Raw genomic sequence first — 21,871 nt, forward strand, 5'->3', positions numbered from 1 at the left:
TGATTGTGACATATCGTTATGGTTGTTGTTGCTACTTTCTTCGGGGTAGATTATACTGTGATAGTGAATGTGAGTTTGATGGCGGCAAAGCTGACTATGTGATAAGTCAAGGTGAAGAAAACCCGGAGTTGGTGAAGATGGGTAATCCTTCTAAAAGGGGGGTATCAAATACATACAGCACAAGTAAAGCTTATCAAACCACGTGGCTTCTTACTTTGATAGAGCCACGTCAACTCTACTCACTTCTCAACCGCATAACGAGTTTGCCCCTTTCCCATCTTTCTTTCCTCTACTTTACTCCATCTACCTGACTCTTACTCGTACTCTTCAACATTGTGACCACCTGTGGGGTCAAGAAGCGTTGAAAAGAGAAACATCATGTCTACGATTGACATCTCAACGGCTCTCTCAACTCTTCAATCTTTATCTTCTTCCCCTTCCACTTCAGCTTCTGGACCTTTGACGGTGTTGATAGATGATCATCTCACTCACGCCAAGCAGAGGTTGATCAACGGAGAAAACCCTTCGGAGGTAGTGACCGATCTTCAGAAGAATGTTTTGAAAGCGAAGAAAGAAGTGGATAGAGGTTTGAAGGGATGGTATGCTGCTTTAGGAGGAGTAGGGAGAGCGGTTGATAAGGTGAGTTTTAGGGTTTACTTCCTTTTTCACTTCATCTTCTCCGCTTTTTACTCATATTTACTGAGTGATCACCATGAGCATATTTATTTTTAAATCATATGATCACATGTTCCTTTTGAATGGATCGTCTGATCTGTGTTCTCTCGTGCACTTTTACAGCTTTGTATCATCCTTCTACATTGCCCCTTGGGGTAGTACGTCGTTTTTACTTTAGTGATTGTTGCTTGACGATCGATGATAGTGTGTAGACTTGGCTACCTCTGGTTTCTCATACATGTTTCGTGATGAGTGTGAAGTGAAAGAGAGACGTGGACTCACATTCAGACTTTCCCTCCACAACTCTCATCAATGTCATCAGCATATGACGATCCTCCTCTGTTTTCTTCTCCTCCGGCAAAAGAAGCTCTAGATTTTGTCGTTCTTGATTCATTGGGACGTAGAGGGTTGTGGGATGCGGTGGAGGCTTTGGAGGAGGAATTAGGAATCCAATATGATGAAGAGAAGAGAAAGTTGAGTGAGGAGATGCATAAAATCATTGAGGACATCGAGAGAGGTGATGTGGGATCTGCTCTAGAGTGAGTGCTCTCATGTCTTTCTCAAATCCTACTCATCCACTGGTGGTTTTCTTAGGGCCATACTATGACCCTCTGTCTCCATCCCTCACTCAGCATTTGCTGGATACACGGACCACATGACGTTAGCAAATCCTCTCTCATCTCATCAACATTTCTCTTTCACCCCACTCCCTCTCTTCTATAATCAACAAACGTGACCCTTGGTATACCCATCCGTAATCCCCTCACAGAATTGCGCAGTGAGCCCTGTTCCTTTTCTATCAGATTGTAATGAGTTCTCCATCTGTGAATGTGCCCGAACAGGACTGACCATCAGATGGTGTCAAACTAACAAATGGTTCCTCTCTTCCCCTCAACATCCCTCTGCTCTCCCATACCATCTCCACAAATACGTTTTTCTATCCCTTTCTATCCCCCACGAAGCATTATCATACGCTCAAAAGAATCTAATGATTTACATCCCCACTCAACCGGTATTACAACTAGTCACTTCCTGCTTATACCCTCATCTCCCATCTAATACATCCAATACCTCATCATCCATTCCTTCACTTCAATCAGTAGCTTCAAATCCCATGAAGACGAATGGTGTTTCAAATACGAACAATCATCCGGAAACACCCTACCAATCGGAAAATTCTCCTTCTTTGGTCGCGCTGTTTCGAACGGAATTTTGTAGACGACATGGATGGCCTAAAGAAGATCCTCTTGAGGTAGTGGTAGATCTAGGAAGTAGGGGCGGAGCATTGGGTGTGATTGAGAAAGCTAGAAGATTGATGGGTGATCATTTGGGAGGAGTGAGAACTTGGACAGAGTTACCCGTAGGTTTTCATCATATCCTTCGTCGTCTCTTTACTTCCTGAGCTTCATGTTTTAGCCCTATACAGCTTCTCGAGTGTTCTCAGTCAGACGCTTCGGGTCCCTATTGTCTGAGGAGACAGGCTTGGGATATCACTAGAATCCATCAATGCTGACTATTCAGATGCAAGTCCCTTTACCTCCTTCGAGAAGATATCACTCCATATTCGTTTGTCCCGTATCGAAAGAACAAGCAAGTGAAATGAACCCTCCAACGATGTTGAGTTGCGGCCATGTTATCGCTGAAGAGAGTTTCAATAGGTTGTTGAAATCTGGGTATGTGGATGTCCTTCTTTCCACCTCATATACCTTGTCATCTCCGTGTTTTTCTTTTTCATTGTATCCGTCATCCCCGACCTAAAATGTCATTTCTCTCCCTCGCTCTTTTGCTCTGATCACTACTCAAATTGGCGACCGACATGATTCTCATTATGGCTTTTTGGATCTCTCGATGGTTCTGATAACGGCCTTTTGGAGCTGTTTCAGATTAGTAAGATAAGAAGATATTAATGGACAGTCGTCGACCTGCTAAATGCCCTTATTGTCCCACGGAAACCTCTCAAGCAGCCGCGCAAAGATTATACTTCTGACCACTTTGTTCACACTCTCATCGATAAACGACTTGGTAGTTCTACTGTTTGACGAGTTCGACGGCCGACGGTGCATTCCCAAAGGTCGACGATCAGACCTGTTTGGTAATGAAAAAGACTCGATACGTTACCGCCGCTAAGACAAGCAATCGGTCTCCACATATTCTAGCAATCAGGCTGATCGAACGAAAATGCTGTACTTGGACTACCTGGACGATCATATCCAAGCGCTCATGATCGATACTTCGACGGCTCAATGAACTGGCGGGAACGGATCAACGGAATGCTCAATGCATCATCTACAGATTTACGACATGCGGGTTCATGACAATATATACAATTGGCCTCTTGTTTTCAGCCTTGGGAAGATATGATGGGTGGACAGGGATGGGGCTGATTCGTGAGGGTGTGATGAGGGGACATAGCGGGATCATGGATCATGAGGAGTTTCGATGAGCAGAGGCAGCGTTTGTGAAGGACTATTAGGGATAAATGGAGGAAAGGAAGTCGTTGAAGATGAAGTTGATAAATCTTGTAAGATCAGGGAATAAATGTTGTGATGCTAGAATCAACTGTTGAAACCTATCCCTCCGCAACCATTCAATCCCGCTTGCTCTTCTTCTCCCCTACCGCGTGAAGCCCAAAGCTGACGACGTTCTTCCATCAATACCATTGCCCATTGACGTACTACGGGATGTTCTAGGTTGGCTATGAGTCAGTATCTTTCTTTCTCGATTCCAACATTCACTTCTAGAAGACAAGATGCGATACACTATGCAGATATCGATTCCTGATAGACTTGAGAATGGAATTACAGGTCGAATAAAGGATTCTACATGATGAGACTGATGCTAAGGGTAGTGAGTGGTATTTGAGAGAAAGAAGAAAAACGCACGGATAGAACCAGTGAAGAAAGGGTGTAAAGTGCGAATATCCTGAGCTGGACAATCAGCCGTACTTCCTCAATCATCAGAATTAGACTCACTCCGTTCATATTCCACAGCCTGAAGAGCCAACTCGAGTCGATCCAGATCCTATCACATCAGCACTTATCAACCTTTCACAACGTAAATGCTAAGTGGCATCATCTACCTTTCCACGATAGTAATGCTGATTGGGTGAGAAGGAAGAAGTGGAATGCTTGAACACACCTTGACCAATTTTGACTCTGGAGTTTGTCTCGCTTCATATTCTTCAAACAGACTTTTAAACCTTTCTCTCGCATCCATATTCCCACTCCCACCCAACATCTCATTCAAGAACGTCTCCATAGCTTGCTCTTCTAATCTATGTTTGTCCTCGGGAGAGACTCCTTCAACGGGGGTGATATCGCCCACATGGGCTTCGGCGAGATCGTGGACTAGAGCCATCTAGAAGTTAATTTGGATAATTCCTTCGATTTTAGATCGCTCCTTGCCCGGATCGCCGGGATTATTTATTCCTTCCAAGTAGGGTTTAGTGAAATTACAAAGCCCGATAATTTGGCTACCTCAGGATGACAGACAGGCGAAGAGGACCCCTCTCAGAGCGTAAAGAAGACGAAGGAGGTGATAAGGCTTCTCAACGGGACAGAGGTGGGGAACCCATGCACAACTCACCATGACACATTTTGGAATGTCCAGAGGTCGATCCGGATCATTAGGAAGCACCATAGCCATCAATGCCATACGACACATATGATCTGATATTCTAAGAATCAGTGCTCAGTTTCCTCAGTAGCACAGCATATGGATAGAAATGTATCATATCGATGGCACAGGTAGATGGGGCAAACACCGGTTGGCCAAGTAGTGACAATGCTGGAAGAACAAAGGAGAGGCAAGGAGAGGACGTACGATTCTGGTTCACGGACCTGCGTAAGTCAGCCTAGACTTTACAGAGACTTCTTACGACGTTCACCGCTTTCACTTCTTCTACTTGGTCTCCGGCGGCGACGGACAGGACTAAGATAAAGTCAACTCACTCCTTCTCTTATCCACCCTGAACGTTTTTGCACCTGACCATCAGCTGAGTATGTTGTCATATGATTGAAGAACAGACCTTTAGTTGTTCTAGAAGATGTAGAAAGGCAAGTGTATCTAAAGCTTCGTTTCCCGTGGATCTATACTCAGCGTTTCTCAAGAGAGATATGGAATGAAGGAATGAAGGACATACTTGTAAGGAGCTGGGAGGGTCTTACCCCCTGCCCCGATGGCTACAGCAGGGGGAGCTGTAGGGGAATCGATAGGAGCTACCATGGATATCTTATTGATTTGTTTTATATCTATAGGAGATGTGATCTTATGAGGCATAGCTATGATATATATGGAAGTAATGAACAAAAGTGGAAAGGTGTATGAATGTGGGGATGTGAGTGGGGGAAGAGAGAGTGTGTTGCGGTGATCGGAGAACTCGTTACAACTCCGCTCTCACTGTTTCAAGAATGACACGTCATGTGAAATTGATAACCCCATCCTTGCGGGGCTCCTCACAGATCACACACCCGGTCGCGGAGATCTTCCCAATTGCCCCCACCCCCATTCGTTGATCCAGACATACTTTTCCTCTGAATTTGGTCAGTGATCCGTGAGATATATACAGGTAAAGTAGACTCCACATACTATCACGGATCTCGAGCTGATACCAGATTAGAGGATGAACTCAGCCATGCTGTTAAATCACGATGAAACCCCACAACCTCACATCGTCGTACGGGCGTTTTCGACCCAAGAAATCCCTCTTGAACAACCTATCGCCGGACCTTCTCGGATACGCACTCGCACCTCCCCTCGTACCCACACACGCGAGTCAGATAGTAGCAGCGGTAACCTTTTCTCTATCGATTCTCGAAGAGCTCATTCCCCTCTACACTCTCCTCCCCCACACGATGGTCTTCAAGTCGAGGCGGAATCCGAGTATCAAGAGGAAAGCATCCCTTCGTCGGTCGCTTTCCACAGAATGTTCATCCCCATCGATGAGGGTCCGACAAATCAGCATTCGCTCACAAAGCCTACCGACGATCACTTGCCTTTAGGAAAAGAACCGAAGACAACAATCGTTTCATCACCGAAACCATTACTTAGTGTAACACAGAACCCTACCCCTCAGAAGCAGATCGATAGTCCAAATAAGCAGATATCGCAGAAAACCCTTTCTCGCCTGTCATCACCGCCCTCATCAAAGCGTAAACATTCCCGAGAGTCCTCCACAAGCTGTTCTCCTAATCGTAAACGATTGGCCTTGACACGACGGAAATCACCAGCTGGGAAAGCTACCTGGGTCACGGAACCGGACAGTTTCTCAGAACCGGTCAGAATACCATTTGTTAGACCACTTGCACCTGCGGAACGACTGGCTAACATTATTTCGAACCCTCTACCTAAGAAGAGACTACAAGAGAGTCAGTCGGATCAGATCGACGAGTTGGAGAGTAAGGCGGACGAGAGGGACTCATTCAATTCCAGAACTAGTCGGCGGATGGGTTGGATGGGTTTGATGAAAACGGTCGTTAACGGAGAAGCAGAGGAAGAGATAGAGGGGGAGAAGGAACGAGGAGAATCGACCAGAATATCGAAGAGGGATGAATCGGCAAAGTCTCAAGGTGGACCGAATCAGAGAGGTTTCCTCCACTTTCCCGCGTCAACATCTGCTTCTTCTCCTGTATTATCCCTCTTCTCTAGTCCTGTTCATTTCGGAACATCTCAAGGGACGGAACCTTCCCAGTTGATCGCTACTCAATTCGCTACGCTTCCATCCCAATCTGATCTCTCCCCACCAGAGCCTGGACCTTCGGTTCCTCACGAAGACTTTCCGATCGTTCCATCTTTTACCCCGGACAAGTCGGTTCCGTCCACTGCTCCGATACGCGTTGCTACGGCTCGTCGTCTGAGACGGGTCAACGGAAAAGAACCTTCGACGAGTTTACCCCTTAGACCTCTTCGGCCAGTGAACCAGGAAGCTGGTCCGTCATCCTCTACACCGGAAAAAGCGACACGACGAAAGGGAGCTCGACCTTCTCTGCACGACGCTCCGGTGTTAGATGGCTTACAGGAGACCTTTGTGGAAGAAAGAACTTCTCAACCTTTGGAGGATCTTCAAGCAACATTCATTGAACCTAATCCTCACCTTCCGGTTGACATCGAGTCAATTCCAGCTGTCGGTGATGGCATTATCGAATCTACTCCCCCGCCCCTCATACAGAAGTCCACCCACCCTTCAGAGTTGGCTTCACCTTCGACAGATAAGCGAATTCCGCTTGAACGCATACCAGCCCTTGTTCCACCGATCATACCCCATGACAAATCTCGATATCGACCGCTTTCTCCCCCTGAACACAATACTGTTCCGATAAAGAGACAAGCCAGACAGAAACCACCACTCCCTTCAAGTCCAGCTAAGTCCGACACGAGCTGGTCCAGCGGTACTACCGAACCGCCTGATGAATCTTATCGGCCGAACAAAGTGTCCTTACAGGGCAAAGCGTCCAAACGATCATCGAAGCCCAAAATACCGGTCCAGAAATTGAAGGTCCCAACGCGACCCACGAAACCCCAAACAAAAGCGGGCAGAATTGTATCAAAGATATCCTCCACTGTTCAGGCTCCGACTTCGTCTAATGTTCGACAGTCTCGTGCCTCCACCCGTACCGCGTCGGTGGCCCCGTCTTCAGATGTATTTAGGGGGTTGACTTTCGTCATTACAACAAAAGAGCACAAATCTGTTCAAACGACGATCGCAGATAAAATCAAGGCGCATGGGGGAAGGGTGATGGAGAATTGGATAGATCTCTACGCCATCAACAGGTTTGGATCGGCTTTCTCGTCATCATTGAAATCAACACCGTTTGTCATCTTGATCGGGGAGACGGTGATGACACCAAAGTTCCTCACGGCTCTGGCGAGAGGAATACCGATCTTGTCAAAGAAGTTCATTGAGGATGCCATCGTGACACCCCAAGTAGGTGTCTCCGTTTTGCTTTACCTCAAACTGTGATGATATCTGTCGCTTACTACTGCTTCTTCCTGTTCCCCACATTTGTCGGCTCGAAGTTACTTCGTTCGGCTCCCTCTATGGGTTCAATGATCAGTCGAAAGGGTAGATGGTCACTGATGAGCAGGTGAATTGGAGATCATACCTCTCACTTGCTGGTAGGAGTGAAACGCTCGGTACGATGACTTGTCAGTTGATCGATCCTCATTGGGGTGGACCAAATTGGGATCCCTCCAAAGCTGAGAGGGTGTATAAGCCTTTTGAAGGGAGAACGGTGTTGTTTGTTCAAGCGACCAAGTCAAAGATGAGTGAACTCAAGGTAAGTCGTTTTCAACGATGTTCTTGTCGCTCCCGAGCGCATCTCGCATTGAAACAACGGTCCACTGTCGGATCCTGTCTCCGAGATTATCCAGAGACGGAAGTCGAGATGTCATATAGGTCGCTAATTGATAGACATTCGTTCCCTTCTGTCTGCACGCGATGGGTGCGTCGAGGTATGACACAACCACGTCTGTTCCTTCTATTCCAGTCATGAATACTTGGGATTACATCTTGGTGGAAGACAGGGATAAGGGAGTAGATGTTACAGAGATGGCAAAGGCGAGCGGGAAGGTAGGGAATTTGAATTGGTTCAAACAGTGTCTCGTGGGTTCCTCTTCTATGATTTACATTTCCTTATCCGCTCTCCCTACTCTGTGGCCACACGGACATCTTCTCATGGCGAGTATGGTTTACATTCGTGTACTGGTACTCATCGACCGTTATCTCATTCCAGGTCTTCACCGCGTGTCTTTACGACTTCGCAGTCGGTCAAAGGTCGGGTGAAGGTGGTGGGGAAGAAGAGATATCAGCTGATCATCTTAGATCAATAACGCCCTCTTACCCCCAACTCTTCATCAAGAGAAGTGAACGAACAAGACTGGTAGTATCCCATTTCCGGCTTGTACCAGGGATAGAAAGATGACTTGCTATCTTGAGACAGTGACTTTGTACATCTTCTAATAAATTTTGGGTGATTCGGGAGATTGATATTGTGTATGAGCACTTTTGACATGAATCTTAGCTGTCCGCGACGCTACCTACCTTCTAAATTTCGTTTCGTGAGATGTAACATTCACTACGTATGTATCGCGATCCTAAAAGTACGAGTACAAATACTCTGAGGCGGGAGCCCCACATTCGAGTTTCTTCCAAGGTCCACGTCCACATTCCATGTATCCATCCACCTTTACACCCATTTAATGTCCCCTGTCCCTCCTTCATCTTTGTAGAGTACGATGAAACCCCGTCTCCTCCTCTCTCTCTCTCTTCTACTCTTACAACCCATCTTCGCTCTTCAAGCTAATCTGGCAGGAGTGGTAGATTGGCACACTCCTCTCTTGGGTGTTCCCCTGCTCGATTCCTTCTCTTCAGGTGTGAGACGTTCAGGTAGTCCCACCCCTCCTACACTCGTCGATACCCCGGATGGTTTGAGAGGTGTTGTAATAAGTAGAGGGAACGTATTGGGTGTTGTGGATCAAAAAGGGGAAATTGTCTGGAGACAGAGATTGGAAGATGGCGATGAGGTGGGGAGTTATCATGTTGTTGGAGATTGTGAGTTTTCCTGGATTTACTCCGCACTTCTATTATCCCTCTTTCTCCCATCTTTGCTATGATCACATGTACTATTGAGCTGCTGAATTCTTGACGAACCCCCCAGCATGTTCGAGATGACATTCATGTCCGTGCATCATTCATCTGATGGCATTTACCTTTCTGACGATGAATGACACTGCCCAAACTGACATATAGCCATTCTACTACTGTCCGGACCGGGAGGTGATACAGCCCGTCTTTTCACCCTTTCCTCAGGACGTCCATTATGGGAAACTCATCTATCCCTCGTCCAAAACCCTGAACTCACCAATCCTCCCAATCCTATCAATCACGGTTCCGACGTCTCATTCACCTCCGATCTCACTTCGGTGGTAATCCTCAGTAACGGAAGAAGAGTCACCAAACTCGACCTCACCACTGGTCGTATACTCTGGAGTCTAGAAGCTCCAGGAGCAGGTGATACAATCATCTTTCAACATGTTCGTATTTCCGGTCCGACCGTTCATCTACTAGCATATGTCTCTTCATTCTCTTCGGGAACATTAGCGACCATGTCACTCTCACTTGAAACTTCCATACCATTAGCAGAGATGGGTCAAATACCTTCTATTGTGGAATTACCAGAACAATCTTTACTTTCTTCTGGCGCTAAAGAGGGAGAGGTGAGAGTGGTATGGACTGAACATGGACGTGTGCGTTCGGTTGAATTAAATGAGGATGGAAGTATTGGGAAAGTTAAGGATATGTTACCTGGTGCCGGTAGATTATTCACACGTGTGTTAGATGTTGGGAAGACTGCGAAGGATAGAGGACTGCTTTTAGCTCAGATGAGGAATGGGGGTGTGCAGATTGTAGATGTTATCAAAGGAAAGACGGTGGATGAGTTTGAAGGTTCGGTGAGTATGTTTTATCGCTTCTCCCCAAGGACCAAGTCACGAAATGCTCTCTTCATGGTCTTATCACACTTGATATGGAATTCCATGACTTTGGCAACACAATGACCTACTTGGCTTGTCAATCCTCAAGCGGGTGTGCCGGGTGGGTAGAAATAACCAGGAACCATACACTACGATGAGAATGACAGAATACTGACCACCAGGTTGACGCAGGTGACCACTCAGTATCCACCTACTCAGCAGTCAAAACCGACAAAGGGATCGCATTCCACAGACTTTACTGGTCTTTCAACCTCAACGTTAGTCCACCTTTTAGCTAAATGCACGGTATCCGCTGATGGAATAGCTGGCCATGTCTCAAACATACCATGTGCATGATGATGGTTTGGTAATTCAATCTGGCTTCACATTCGGGTTCGATACTCTCTCCCATGGGGTCATGTTACATGTCAGTTCACCCTATCCTCATTGCCGATGCTCGTTGTAAGCTGATTCATAGGCCGCTGTATCGAGCACGTTGTCACAAAATCAACTTCCGACACTTATGATCACCACCTCTACTGGTTCCGTGCAATTGGTGGAGCAGCGCGGTGTGCAATGGGTCAGAGAAGAGGGTTTGTCGGAGTTGACAGCAGTCACATTTATCGATCTTGGTGAACCAGAAGTTGAAGAAGCGCGACATGTATTGACAGAAGAAACTTTCATCGCAAGAGTTACCAGACATCTCACCGAACTCAAAGTCAGTCTCTTCTTTCACATGTACGTCTATATAATTGACTGATGAAAAGGACCTTCCGAGCTATGTGATGAAGTTTGCCAAACGTCTCACTTCTTCTTCTCTGGCCTCGTCAAAACTCAGTCCACTGTCTAAGGAGACACTACACAATGATCAGTTTGGGTTTCAAAAGCTCGTACTGGGTGTGACACCTACGGGCAAGTTGTACGCCCTCGACTCGACGAATGGAAGAGTAGTATGGTCCGCCACTCTTGGTAGGACAAGTGAGGACGGATCGGAGTTGGAGGTGGTGGGTATGTGGAATGTGAGGAAAACGGGAGAAGAACCACCTTTGGTGGATGTTCTGGCCGTGCGTACTCGAGGACAGGTCAGTTGCTCCTTATTTACGTGACCGGTCTCCACTCTTGATATGACATACTGTGAACATCTGACATTGTGCTTTTTGACTAGGTCTTAGCTGTGGGGATTTTTTCAACATATAAATGTTTTAGGATCACCGACTGACCAAATAGCAAGTCAAGACCGTGGTGTTCCAAATTAACGCTCTTACCGGCGATGCTGGACAAAAGGATGAAGCCGGATTACCAGAAGGTAAAGAGTTATTTGATGGTCGACCAGAAACTGCTTTCCTCCTTCCTTTCAGAAACTGTCATACCTCAGCATTGGTATTAGCCATTGTGGACCAAACTAATCACGTAAGTTTGCTCCACTCTTCTACTCTTCATGACAAATATCTAACGGACAGATTCACATTTTCCCATCATGCAAGAAAGTATTAAAAGAACTCTACACCATGTCATCATCTCTTTTCTTTCATACCATTGATAAATCCTCAATTCATGGTCACGCGCCTTCACCTCATTCGGGAGAAGAAACCCCCATCCCTGCCGCCGAAATTTGGTCATTCAATGTTCCTCCTGATGAAACTTTACTTGAGGTCCGTCCGTTATCACCGTCACCCACAGCATCGTTTGGTAAAGTTACCGGAGATAAAAAGACGTTGTACAAGTATCTCAATCCGCATCTCCTAACAGTGACAACGAGGTCAGAAAGTGGAGGAGCAGTGTATGTGGTGGATAGTGTGACGGGGAAGGTGATTTATTCCACAAAAGTTGAGAGTGCGAATGGACATGGAGTGGAAAGTGTTATATTGGAAAATTGGTTGGTTTATCGTTGGAAGGGTAAAGACGGCTGGAGGATAGGGTCAGTGGAGTTGTATGAGAATGTGACGGATAGTAAAGGCGAGACGTACGTTTTCTCTCTCCCCTCATCAAGATTCACCAAATTCCTCCGTTAGATTCTCGTTATTCACTCGCTCACCCACATATGTCGAAAATTTGAAAAACCCCTTCCAAAGAACAGCAACTGTCAAGAAGACTGGTAAACGTAGGGAGGATGATGACGGGGAAGATGAAGACAAACTCGAAGCTGACTTGCAGACCTGGTATATCCGGGTTTGCGGACAAACATGATATCGTAGCTTTTACACAAAGTTGGGTTCTGCCCGGGGAAATCAGCATGTTGGGCTTTACGAATAGTAAATTGGGTGTGACTGCAAGAGAATTGTTATGTGAGTTCATCCTCTTTCTTCATTCTGTTCAGTCTATCTTTCTTCCTTTCTTTCTTTCTCTACACTTCAACATCATCTCTGGTCTTTGTCAACTTCACTCCAGTCGTCACGGTGTTAAACGTGATCTGACTGGTGGGAATTTAAGCATAACCTCCGACGTGTCATGAGACCTTACGGTCGAGATAATGTTCAGGTATGGAGGGATCACTGATACCCAGTCATCAACGCCCAAGGTCAAATCGCTTCTATCCCACGTAAACTATTAGATCCCAGAAGACCAATTGAAAAACCTACTTCGTCGGATAAAGAGGAGTTGTTGATACCATATGATACGTATTTAGCTTCAGAACCGAGAAGAGTTATTACTCATACTTATCCCGTGCGTCTCAACCTCCTTCATATCCTCCTCTCCCCTCTAAACCAACCCATCCTTCTCCTCGACTCACATCTCCTTCCATCCCCGATACTCTTCTCCTGCGTAATCCATCATTAATTTGAATTTGGTATCTCCTTCTATCCACACTTATGACCTTCAACCTTCCCAAGACGCCACACACCCTTTCTGTTAGTGTGACCAAGGGCCACCGACCGAAATGTGATTCCTCCATTTGGCTTTGATACCGGATGGAACTCTAGAAGAGAACGCTCATTCCCAGGTAATTGGTCTAAAACACATTCTCACTTCCCCAACTTTACTCGAATCCACTTCACTCATCTTCGCTCATGGTTTGGATCTATTTGGCAGTCGGATCTCACCTGGAGGAACGTTCGACATGCTTTCTGATAATTTCAATAAACCTCAGTTATTACTTACCCTCGCTGCGTTGAGTGTGGGGATCATGGTTGCTCGACCTGCAGTGAGAAGGAAAATGGAGAGGATGAGATGGTATTAGTCTTTCTGCTATCGCCATGATTTACTCGTACACATTTCGCAACAGTATGAGTATAATCAGAATGATCATCATATGCATGTCGACCATTACATTGTTTTGATGCGTTTTCTCCATGCTGCATAGTGGAAACGTTACAATCTGTCCAGGAGGCTGAGTCAAGCTGATCAGGGAAGACCGAGTTAGAACTTTACAACATCATTCATTTGAGCTCCCTCACACACCCAAGAAAGAAAGAGAGCAAGGAAAACTGTAGAGTGTCCAGTACGAGTACGAGTACTTGACTTAAACTCAATCGAGTATACGTCTAGGTGGATCGATACTGTTTGTATCGGATCAGTATAGGAATCATAGAATGAAGAACTAAAGAGCCAAAACAAATCTCATTGTCCATGTGTGTCTGTCTACAAAAGTTAATCGACTATGTTCTATCGTACATTCCTATAATCCAAAAGTCATAATGAGACCAGGCCTGATAATTCATGTCTTTTCCCTAAGTGAGACTCGTCAAAGCATTAGGTGTAATCCTTCCTTCTACCATCTCTTCCACCCTCTCTACCCTTTCTGCCGCTTCATCCCCACTTACAACCCCTACATTCAATCCAGAAGGTCGTTTCACACTTGCACCTTCCGTCCCATCCGTCCCACCTGATCCATTCGTCTTTTCAGTCCCACTCGATCCACCTGATCTGTCCGAATTCCCATACTCTTCCCCTTCTCTGCGTGCGGGTGTGGAAGGCCCATCCACATTCAAATGACCTATCGTGATATCTCCTGGATCAAACTTTGACTTTGAGTCGACATTGGTATTTGGACTGGGATTAGGATTAGAATTAGGATTAGGTTCAAGTTCAAGATTGGAGTTGGTATTAGAAGATGGACGTAATTCTATTGGATCCTGTAAAAGGTTTGAAGATCTCGTCAAAGATTTTTCCAGTTTCTTCTCCCCTTGTTTTTGCACACGAAGGATGATGGCTTTACGTAGAGATTCGACATATTGTTGATATTTGTATATTTCACTATGAAGGAAAAGGTTTTTCGCTCTGAAGTTGTCTTTTGCTTTTTGGGCGTTTCGAGAATTTGGCATGAACTGGAGGAGCTCAGCCGAGTATTCATACGCTTTTGTGTCTTACGTATGGTCAAAGACGGAAGAAGAGTACAGAGTCAAGAGAAAGACCTAAGGCGAGATGAAATATGGTGGTGACTGGTGTAGAAGGTAGGGGTAATGAAAGTAGAGTGACAGAGTAAGCAGCGATGATGATTAGGATGCTTAATGGAGTAGACGTTAAATGTGGCGTAGAAAGGAAGAGAGCCAAGAAGACAGGAGGAGGGCAGGAGAGAAAAAAGAGCATTCACTCACACTTCTATTCACACCATCTTGCAAAGCTCTATGTCTCTCAATCTCCTCTGTCAAACTACGTACATACGTTTGTAAAGTTTCCAACTGAGATTCCTCATCTAAAGGACTTGGCATAGTAGCCGCTGGTGGAGGTTTCCAATCGTTTATATGTATATTCTTCTCTCCACTAACTTTACGTCTTTGTGAATGACTACCAAACATTGAACTACTCCTAGATTTGACACTAGCACGATCATCTTCATCTCTGTTAGTATTCAGACGACCATCACCACCTTCCAATTCCGCTATAGCTCTACTCCAACCGTATTCCATATTAGATACTCCACCTTGTAAAGGTTGACGAGATCTTCTTGCCGCCCAATAATTACATGTTGCAGTCCATTCGGTTACTAGATCTGCGGTACCTGCTTGAAAGAAATTGATTTCGCCGTTCGGTTGTGAGAGGGAGAAACAATGTGGACGAGAAGCTGAATAACCGGAATGAGGAAGGGGTAAGGACATTGTGTGCATGAGGGAGATTTGACCGATGGCGTTGGCGTTGTTCTGAATGTTAGTTGATTCATCTACGTCATCGCCCTATCATCCCCCCCCCTCATCTTATTGCGGCATTTATCACACATGCCCACTAATATCAGTTCCAACGATTTAGAGGGATCTAGAAAGACAACTGTAAGATGTGTATGCGATATTTTTATACGCCTCGTTACTCCAGCCAGATGAAGAAACAAGTGGTGTAGGTGAAAAAAGTGGACGAGAGACTCACCATCCAATTTCCCCCACCGACTGATCCCCCAGCGAACCCACTCCCTCCTTTACTCCCTTCTCCAAAAGTGAACATATACAATTCCCCTAATGAAACCACCACGAAAAACTGTTTCCATTCCTTCTTACTCGCTTTTTTACCTCCTGCTTCGATATATAACCTTCTACTCAACAATCCCTCCTTGGCCCATGGTGCACCGAGAAGTGCGAGTTCATCATCGTTCATTTCACTCACGCTACTCTGAGATATTTGCGATGCGATGGAATGAGCTTCAGAGTCTGTTTCTTTGGTTTCGCGTATGACAGTGTGGGAGAGGTTACTAGCGAAGCCTATGGTGGGGGTGAAAGACGAATATTGGGTCTGCGAGTGAGCTCGGGTCGGGAATGCTCACACGGTCTCTTTTGCCTATACCCTCTCACGATTCGTAGAAGAACGAGTAACTATCGTGTTGTGAAAAGGATCACATATTCTTCAAATGTGGGAGGATGGGTAGGTATGACGATAAGCAGGAAGGAGGACAGGAAGGAGTGAGGATAAGAAGGAATGAGACAGGAAGGAATGAGGATAGGGAAGGGTAGCAAGGTGTAGCAATAGGAAGGTACGATGATACAAATGTATTGGGACCAAACGTTGACTGGCAGAACGAAAACAACAACTCAGAAAAAAAAGAGAGAAGTAAAGTGGAGAAATGAACTCACCTCATGGATAGAAGTTGAATAACTAGGTGTCGGACTCAATCTACCATCAGAAGAATAAGTTGAAACATAAGGACTTGTCCCTAATCCTCCCATAACACTACCTCTTTTAAAATTAATATTCCTACCTCTTTGACTCGGACTTCTCAAAGTTTTATTCCTTCCCGTTTCATACGGAGAAGTACTACTCGCAATACTTAAAATACTTTGTCTATTATTCTTTCTATTATCCCCTACACTCAAATTACTTCCAGTAGGTAATAAAATCCTATCCGTTCTGACTGACGAATAAATTTCTTTCAAAGCATTTTCAGCTTCTGATTCCCATGCTTTCGAATAAGAAAAACTAGAAATGGTAGTAGATGAATCTTTGATTCTTGGATCGAGATGAAGTTGAGAAGCGAAAGCAGGTTCTAGATGAGGAACATTTACTATAGGTGCTGAAGCGCTTCTTTGTGTTTGTGGAGCTTCTGACCTGTTGAGAGGTTTAGTACGAACACTAGAAGTTTGTCCGACTGATGTGGTGGATGGGTAAGGACGAAGACTACTTGAATCATCTCTTATTAATTCTGGAGTTGAAGAACCTTCTGTTGAAGGTCGAGATTCTTGTATGGCTCTGAGAGCATTACGAATGAAATCTGATCTTGACATATGTTTTGATAAATCCGCTATATGTAGGTCGGTATTGAGCATGAGCATCGCACCTGTGACTGTATGTACGATACCAGGAGAACCGAAGACGGTGGTGGGATTGCAATGATAGTAACGAGCGGAGAAAGCTTCGATGATACGATCAATTTCTTGTGATTCGGCTTTGAGGTGAAGTCTCTTGCATAGGTCGCTATAGCATGAGCTGGAGATGTCCCCGTCATACAGTTAACTATTCGTCATGACTTTTCAAGTCGTGCAAGAGAGGATCACGACATGATAGATACAGAGTGGGTAAGGATTTATGAGATGTATACAATGAGTTCATTTAAAGACCGTCACTCACCGGAAAGCGTCGACAAGATTGAGACCTTTCATATTAAAGTACTGCATGTAGTATCGTAAAGCAATTTGATTGACCGGACGTCTATTGGATCAGTACGAGCTCTGATCTCTCTGCACCCTATGAATTCTAATTCCCCCGGTCCCCTTTGCCTTCCGACGATGCAATTCCAGTGGCCATGCCCCATTCGAGGGCCAGTGACCTCATCGTATCGGGAGAACACGGATCAGGAAGAGTTGTATATGAGGTATCAGCAAAACGATAACTCACGGTCCTCCTAAAAACTCTGCTACCCTCTCTTGACTTATATGACTGAAATCATCTTCCAAAAATTCACAAGCTAACCTTCTTCCTTTCTCCTCATCATCCTCCTTCATGGTGTTTGTGGGAGTAGTCACCGTCTCGTCCTCTTCCTCCTTCACCGTATCCGATCCAACTTTCCCATGTCCTTGACTTTGCTGTCGCCAGACACTCGAGCCTCCAAAAGCGGATGGACCGGGCCGTCCGGTATCTGTTGTATCATTTCCAGCCGAGGTGTCAATACCTAATTTACCGAGTTCTTCTCTTTGTGTTACCAACTTGACTGTCCCTGGTGATAGTGGTGTTTCCGGTTTAGCCTTTATGGTCGCATCTTTATCTATCAACAAAGGTCCAAAATCGTTGGGAGTGACTAATATAGGTGTGACAGGTTTTGATTGTATAATTTCCTCTGGAGGGTCTGAAGAGGCTTTTGGACGGATACCAGAATCGACTTTCGTTTTTGGCGAAGGAGGAAGAGAAGGGGAAGTGTTTGGAAGGGAAGTCGTACGGAATCCCGGTACCGGAGAATTTTGTCCTCTTTCTCCTTTATTTTCAGTAAACAACCTCTTTCTATTCTCATGAGAATTTGATCTTCCTAAGTCACTCAAAATCTTCCCATGTATATCCTTTGGCACTTCTAAATCTAGGGAACGAGTCTTGTCTGGATTTCTGGATTTACTTTTCGATCTCACACTTTCAGGTGGAAGACCAAGTTCTCGAGCTACGTCAGATTGCCCAATGAGATCAAACATTCCATCGACGGTACGAGTGAAACTGTCCATCGTCGCTGGTCCTGGAGAATTTGTGTTGGAAGGATTTGAAATGGGAGATCGTATTTGTTCTTGACCTTCAAATATGGTATCTGCTGGTTGACGGATATGACCTGATTTTCTGATTTCTGATATTCGTCGCATGGTGTTGGACTCTGTCAAAGTGGGAGTGTTGGAGATGGAAGCTTTGGAAGGGACAGGAGAAGATGATTGGTGTTGAAGTGGTGGGAGAGGTTTGTCATGGCTCATGTTGTTATTAGGTGAGAAGCGACGTTTCTCAGGTGTTCCCTTACTGGACAGGGAAGATTTGGATGTAGGGGAGATAGCGTTGTGATCAGGTGGGCTATGTTGAGGAGTCTTTGGATGAGGGACAAGTCCAGGTGGGATAGGAGGGACGGGAGGATGTGAGGGAGAGGAATGAGAGTAGGAATGCGGATTAGGAGTAGGTTGGGTAGTTCCGAACATACGTCCGAAGACACCTTTAGCTTTCGATCGCATACTCTGTATCGTCAGCTTTGGTCATGTTACGGCAGAGTTGGGTGATTCCAACTTGACCACTTCACAATTTGCGAGCCTTGTAAGGGCGTGTGCTGTAAATAGAGAGGAAGTAAGAGGGATCGCGCTGCGCTAACCCCCCTGATGAACAAGTATGAGTTTGAGGAGTACCCGCATGATGATAGCGAAAACAAAAGGAATACGGTCATAGAAGCAGATGAGAAACAAATCACAAACACAACAGAGACCAAAAAGAAATCATAAGGAGATGGAATCAGGAGACAAAACAGGGAAGAAGAAAATTACTGCGCACCTTGAAAGCATCATCCGTAGAACCTTCCCTACTCCTTCTTCCAGTAATCGTAGAAACCCCACTGTTCATACTTCTCACATCAACATTCGATCCTCTGTCCCAATGATCCCCATGCAACCCCTCTCCATGCGATACAGTCCTTTCCCTCCCTGGACTCCTCATTTCCGTCACATGTCCGGTAGGTCGAGATGGTCCAGCTCCTGTTTTGACGTTGGACGGAGTAGTCTGTTGGGAAGATGGAGAAGTGTCAGTGTTAGATTTCGGTTCTTTTGCTCGACGGACTAATGTGGCTAGATCGGGTGAGGAGGCAGTACCGGGGGAACGAAAGATGGATTTCTTTTTTGGCGGTTTAGGGTTTTGGGCTTTTATTTCGGCTAAAGGATGAGCATATTGGGAGCTCTCCTCCGATCTGCGGGGGCCTAGGAGGGATTTGATACCTTGTACAATAGGTATCTGATCATATACGATGATGAGAGTGAACGCAAGGTAAGACAGTCAAAGAATACCTAGATTAAGGAGAGGTGGTCATGAGGAAGGGAAAATCGGAGGGAAGGGGTGAACGAAGGGGTCTGACTCACCATCCAGACCTATAGCCTGTTTTTGTTTCCTGACCAATTTACTAGGTGTTCCATCACTACCAGTTCCCACAGTCCCAATCGTACCTGTACTTCCTACTGTCCCAATGGTGTTCGTAGTCATTGTACTTCCTCTTCTACCTCCTCGAACTGAAGCACTTAAATTATTTGTGATAGTAGTGTTCGTCGACGAAGGGATGGAAGTATTCAAACCATTTGTCATGCTACTATTTGTCGATAAAGAAACCGAAGCACTTAAATTGTTTGTTATAGTGCTGTTGGTCGATAGAGTCCCATATCGACCAGAATCATTTTCCACTCCGAAACCTAAACCTTGAACTTGATTTTGTCCCATCTTGCTATCTCTTTTTTCAATCCTCTGAGCATCTCTTGAGTTTACTCTTTCCTCTCCATCTAGACCAACTTGACTGGTTTCTCTTCCATTTGACAAATCATGGATATCACTCCTTCTTTTCTCTTTTGACTCTCCTGATTCCCCTCCACCTCCTCTTCTGTCATCCTCCTTGATCTTCCCATCATCCATGCGTTCTTCTCCTTCATCATTCCCTTCAAAAGCTGATTTCCCAGAATCTAACGGTGTCTCCTCTTTCACTCTATCTTTCGGACTAAGATCCTGAACGTTGTTCGAAGGGAAAGGGACAGAAGGATAGACCTCTCCATCTTTTCCTATCCCAGGTGCGAAAACAGAAGGTGCTAAAGCTCCCGGAGGAAGGATCAATCCGTGTTTCCTAGAATGTTCCAAATCATCCGATGATAAAAGTAAATCATCATCAAAACTTCTTTTCTCAATAGTTTGTGGTCGATCATAATCGTCTTCTAAATCAAATGGAATGATACGTTGTTGATTTGTACTCGGTCTTCTGTTATTTCTTTTACCTAAAGTAAGACCTTTCCCCCATGCTTTCAAACCTGTTTCTCTAGGTAAATCTTCACTTCCTCTTCCAGATTTCACTCTTCCTTCCATCCCATGATTACCGGGTTTACCAGAAGTAGAAGCGAAAACATTATGATTCTCATTAACCCCTTCCCGACCACTTTCTAATATACCCGTACCACGATGTTTCGATGTACCGGGGATAGAACCAGGGATTCCGGAACGTTCATCTCGATTTTGATGTTGGAAAGTAGGATGTTGTTGTTTTGATTGACTCGTTCGAGCAAAAGGATGATTAGGTGGTAATGCTAATTCCTGATTCAAGGTAGTTTCTTCAGGTAAGACTGGAGATACTGATAGATATGTGGTGCTAGGTGATAATAAAGCAGCTTCAAAGGTCGCTTCGAGATCTTGACGAGATCGTTGGGATGAAGTTGAAGGACGGGAAGGTTGGATAGGAGGAGATAGGGTCATTTTTTAGTCACAATGCTGTGAAATAGTGATCTTGTCAATATTCCAATTTAGTCTTTCCCAACATAGAATGTGATGACTGTATTGGTCGTATTGGTCGTATTAATCGTCAATGTCGTTTTTGATACGTCACAACATGTATGAAATGGGAATGGAAAGTGACTTGAGCTGGTATTTTGAATTACCACCTCACTGTCGATGAAGAAAAACAGTCCAAGCTACCTTAATTGGCGGGATGGTCGTCGTCAGCCGTTGGGTCGTCCCCTATCCTCGGACAACTGTCGAATATAGTTCCTCGGGAAGTAAACTGGTGTTCACAATAGAGAATGGATGATGAACAATGGGAAGTTGGAGTATTGACCAAAACACCTTGATATACTCGATCGTCTCGTAATATCTATGATGTATGTTGACAAGATAGGAGGAAAATCAAGGAAGAGAGAAAGAGTCCTTTGGAATAAAATCCGTTCGTTTTATATTCCTTTGACGATTTGTTCTGCTCCAGTGTGCCAGTGTGCGAGTGAATTAGTGGGATAGTGGGATAGTGGGGTAGTGAGATAGTGAGATAGTGAGATAGTGAGAAGGTAGGGTCGTTATAATATATGATACTTGAAGAAGGAAAAGTTACGTTTGTGATATGATTTGAGATCGAGGTGAAGATGGTGTTTCAAGTTTTTGAATAATGTGGCGGAATTGGACCGTGCTCAAATCGCAAATGTCTTGTGAACCTGTGTAGAGTACTTTACTATATCATAGTGACAAAGACCCTTAATGGATGATCAAGCTGAAAAACAACACTACGAAAGGTTGGGAGTTGACAGGGTGACACGACTACATGTCGAGAGAGGGAGAGAGAAAGAAGGAGTAGGAATGTTTGAGTATATAAAAATAGAGATAGAGATAGATCAAGTGCTGACGAGAGTGA

The 21,871-nt window shown here is 45.1% G+C and overlaps 5 protein-coding genes across 5 annotated transcripts; 3 read left to right on the forward strand and 2 right to left on the reverse strand.

The window, feature by feature from the left end:
* The first annotated feature begins 292 nt into the window (after positions 1-292).
* TREMEDRAFT_71847 (uncharacterized protein) lies at positions 293-3,238 on the forward strand. Its single transcript, XM_007005478.1, has 5 exons — positions 293-639; positions 964-1,214; positions 1,531-2,035; positions 2,197-2,348; positions 2,590-3,238. Exons 1-5 carry the CDS (start codon positions 379-381, stop codon positions 2,660-2,662), a joined length of 1,242 nt encoding a protein of 413 aa, XP_007005540.1. The 5' UTR covers positions 293-378; the 3' UTR covers positions 2,663-3,238.
* Positions 3,231-4,899, reverse strand: TREMEDRAFT_63044 (uncharacterized protein; the record flags this gene model as incomplete). The annotated part of the gene is made up of 9 exons (XM_007005363.1): positions 3,231-3,370; positions 3,558-3,602; positions 3,648-3,696; positions 3,814-4,032; positions 4,261-4,351; positions 4,498-4,514; positions 4,626-4,658; positions 4,703-4,763; positions 4,817-4,899. The coding sequence occupies 9 exons, from the start codon at positions 4,897-4,899 to the stop codon at positions 3,231-3,233; spliced, it is 738 nt and encodes a 245-aa protein (XP_007005425.1).
* A 409-nt stretch (positions 4,900-5,308) lies between these two features.
* TREMEDRAFT_63045 (uncharacterized protein) lies at positions 5,309-8,455 on the forward strand (the record flags this gene model as incomplete). Its single annotated transcript, XM_007005364.1, has 3 exons — positions 5,309-7,597; positions 7,758-7,949; positions 8,084-8,455. The coding sequence occupies 3 exons, from the start codon at positions 5,309-5,311 to the stop codon at positions 8,453-8,455; spliced, it is 2,853 nt and encodes a 950-aa protein (XP_007005426.1).
* A 452-nt stretch (positions 8,456-8,907) lies between these two features.
* TREMEDRAFT_69081 (uncharacterized protein) lies at positions 8,908-13,321 on the forward strand (the record flags this gene model as incomplete). Its single annotated transcript, XM_007005479.1, has 11 exons — positions 8,908-9,223; positions 9,422-10,122; positions 10,326-10,421; positions 10,469-10,570; positions 10,622-10,861; positions 10,911-11,207; positions 11,371-11,553; positions 11,604-12,106; positions 12,298-12,428; positions 12,647-12,807; positions 13,085-13,321. 11 exons carry the CDS (start codon positions 8,908-8,910, stop codon positions 13,319-13,321), a joined length of 2,967 nt encoding a protein of 988 aa, XP_007005541.1.
* A 490-nt stretch (positions 13,322-13,811) lies between these two features.
* TREMEDRAFT_74099 (uncharacterized protein) lies at positions 13,812-20,949 on the reverse strand (the record flags this gene model as incomplete). Its single annotated transcript, XM_007005480.1, has 8 exons — positions 13,812-14,417; positions 14,679-15,221; positions 15,442-15,801; positions 16,140-16,977; positions 17,131-17,211; positions 17,398-18,698; positions 19,006-19,442; positions 19,584-20,949. 8 exons carry the CDS (start codon positions 20,947-20,949, stop codon positions 13,812-13,814), a joined length of 5,532 nt encoding a protein of 1,843 aa, XP_007005542.1.
* Between the last annotated feature and the right edge of the window lie 922 nt (positions 20,950-21,871).

This window comes from Tremella mesenterica, assembly GCF_000271645.1.
Source record: "Tremella mesenterica DSM 1558 unplaced genomic scaffold TREMEscaffold_7, whole genome shotgun sequence".
Lineage (NCBI taxonomy): Eukaryota > Fungi > Basidiomycota > Tremellomycetes > Tremellales > Tremellaceae > Tremella > Tremella mesenterica.